Raw genomic sequence first — 1,930 nt, 5'->3', positions numbered from 1 at the left:
TAGAGTTGATAATCTATGTTTTAGTAATTAGATTTTTATTAATATATTTAAGAAATCAAAGCACATTTGAAATGAATCTAATTGCAATTATAAAAAGATGAGTCTTTTGTGATAAATGTTATTTAGTTTTTAACATAGTAAAATGAAATCTAAAGTGACAAAAGGAAAAATAAATGAACAGATAAATGAAATAGAATAGTTTTAAAATTCTGATTTTAGTATATGAAAACAAAATTACATTGAAACAACAATTGAGCTGTAGCTCTCTTCTGCCCATTCCTGTAACTCTCAAACGATACACAAAAGTTAACTGATCTAAATCAGAGAACCAACAATGGTTTCCTTTTAAGTAGTGCCTTTCATCTCAGATTCTGAATGAATATTCTTCAAAGGCATCCCTCTGTTTTATCAAGGCAAACTAAAAAGCTGACATGACATTCCATGTTGAGTGAGTGCATAAATAGATTCATGGACAGTAATAGGTCTCAGCAGGAAAGAAGCCATGATCTCAGCTTCCAGTTCACTGCTTTCAATACCAGGTTCATTCATTGACTTTTTCATTTATTCATTAATATTTATTGAATTTATTATGGGTCAAGCCCTGGGGAAGGTCTTGGCAATGTAATAGTGAGCAAAACAGAGACAATTCCTGACACTTTCATAAGGAAGTGTTGATTTCATCAATCAATCTGACTCTAATCTGACCTAATAATTATATATTACTTATAATGGGCATTACATTTATATATTCTTTTGTTCAGTCACTTACAAGATAGCATTGCATCTTTCCTGTCAAAGTACTCTACCTTAAGTGAATGGGTTTTCTATAGTTATTTTAGCAACTAAGCACAAAGTTATCTTTTCCTTTATCAAGTAGATTTCTTCTTTTTTATTTATCATATTCCTTTACCTCTGATTTTATATAGATAAGTGATTATTTATTTAAGGTCTTTGTTTCCTCTTGACTATTTGAAACATAGCTCCAAAGCTCAGTCACATACTAACCAAAATCAAAGTCCAGTACTACGGATAGAAGTTGATTATCTACCCATTATTAGAAGACAAACCTTGAAAAGCCCTGTAGGCCTTACCTTCCTCCACTGTGACAGTCTGTTCTGAGGCTGGCGATGGGGGTGGAGAAGGAGGCAGATTAGCTGTGTCTTCAGCTGCTAAAGATCGAACAATGGAAAAATGAGATACAATAATTAATCTTATTAGGCTGGTAGATGTGTAGGCAGTTCCACCATTTATAAAAAGGCCTCTGTATAAAATTCAGGAAAAGATTCAGTAGTAGCTGCATTTGATTTATTTTTAGGCTCATTACCTGATTCATGTATTTTTGAAAATCTACAAAGAAAAGTATTTAATATTTTCCAAAGCAATCATTTTGTCTTCTCTATAAAAATGGATTAGAGATGCCTGCTGAAATTCTATCATTAATCTCATTAATTGTGTCTATTTATTTAATTAATAAAATATTTCATTTTGGGCCTAATTCACCACATGAAAACACACACAAACAGGCATTTTAATTTGGAATCAGCTAGATTGATTCAAAAAAAGTATTAAAACTTTCTATTGTTAAACTGGTTTATCTGGAAACAAATGTTACCTTTTTCACTCAAATGTTATTTTAGGGGACATATTTTTTAAATAACATTTGTCTACTGAGTCTAATGTCAAAACTCATCATTTGTATGTATGTTCAGAAAAGAAAAATGAAACTGTCTTAGCCTGAGGCAACATTTAGACATAAACCACGTGCTAGCAGTGGGAGCTGTGTAACCTTCTGGCCTTGCCATTACACGTGAGGAAGGATGAGAGAGAGGTTCTAAAACACGTAATTCGTTCACAGTTAACTCTGAGTTTTCCTCTTCAAGACACTTACCTTCTTTATGACCCTTCATATGAAAGTAAGGAATTTCCAAAG

General features: G+C 32.2%; 1 protein-coding gene across 4 annotated transcripts in view; it reads right to left on the bottom strand.

Moving 5' to 3' along the window:
- The window catches only part of MAP2 (microtubule-associated protein 2), a 93,376-nt gene that overhangs the window by 44,425 nt on the left and 47,021 nt on the right, over positions 1 to 1,930 (bottom strand). For all 4 annotated transcript variants that reach the window (XM_012661243.1, XM_012661244.1, XM_012661241.1 and 1 more), the window contains exon 3: positions 1,092 to 1,169. In XM_012661243.1, the coding sequence (XP_012516697.1) occupies positions 1,092 to 1,169 (78 nt within the window). The remainder of the gene's footprint in view (positions 1 to 1,091; positions 1,170 to 1,930) is intronic.

The sequence above is a fragment of the Propithecus coquereli genome, unplaced genomic scaffold, assembly GCF_000956105.1.
Source record: "Propithecus coquereli isolate 6110/MARCELLA unplaced genomic scaffold, Pcoq_1.0 Scaffold70, whole genome shotgun sequence".
NCBI lineage: Eukaryota > Metazoa > Chordata > Mammalia > Primates > Indriidae > Propithecus > Propithecus coquereli.
The sequence above is the reverse complement of the archived record's forward strand: the minus strand, read 5'-3'. Positions and strand labels throughout refer to the sequence as shown.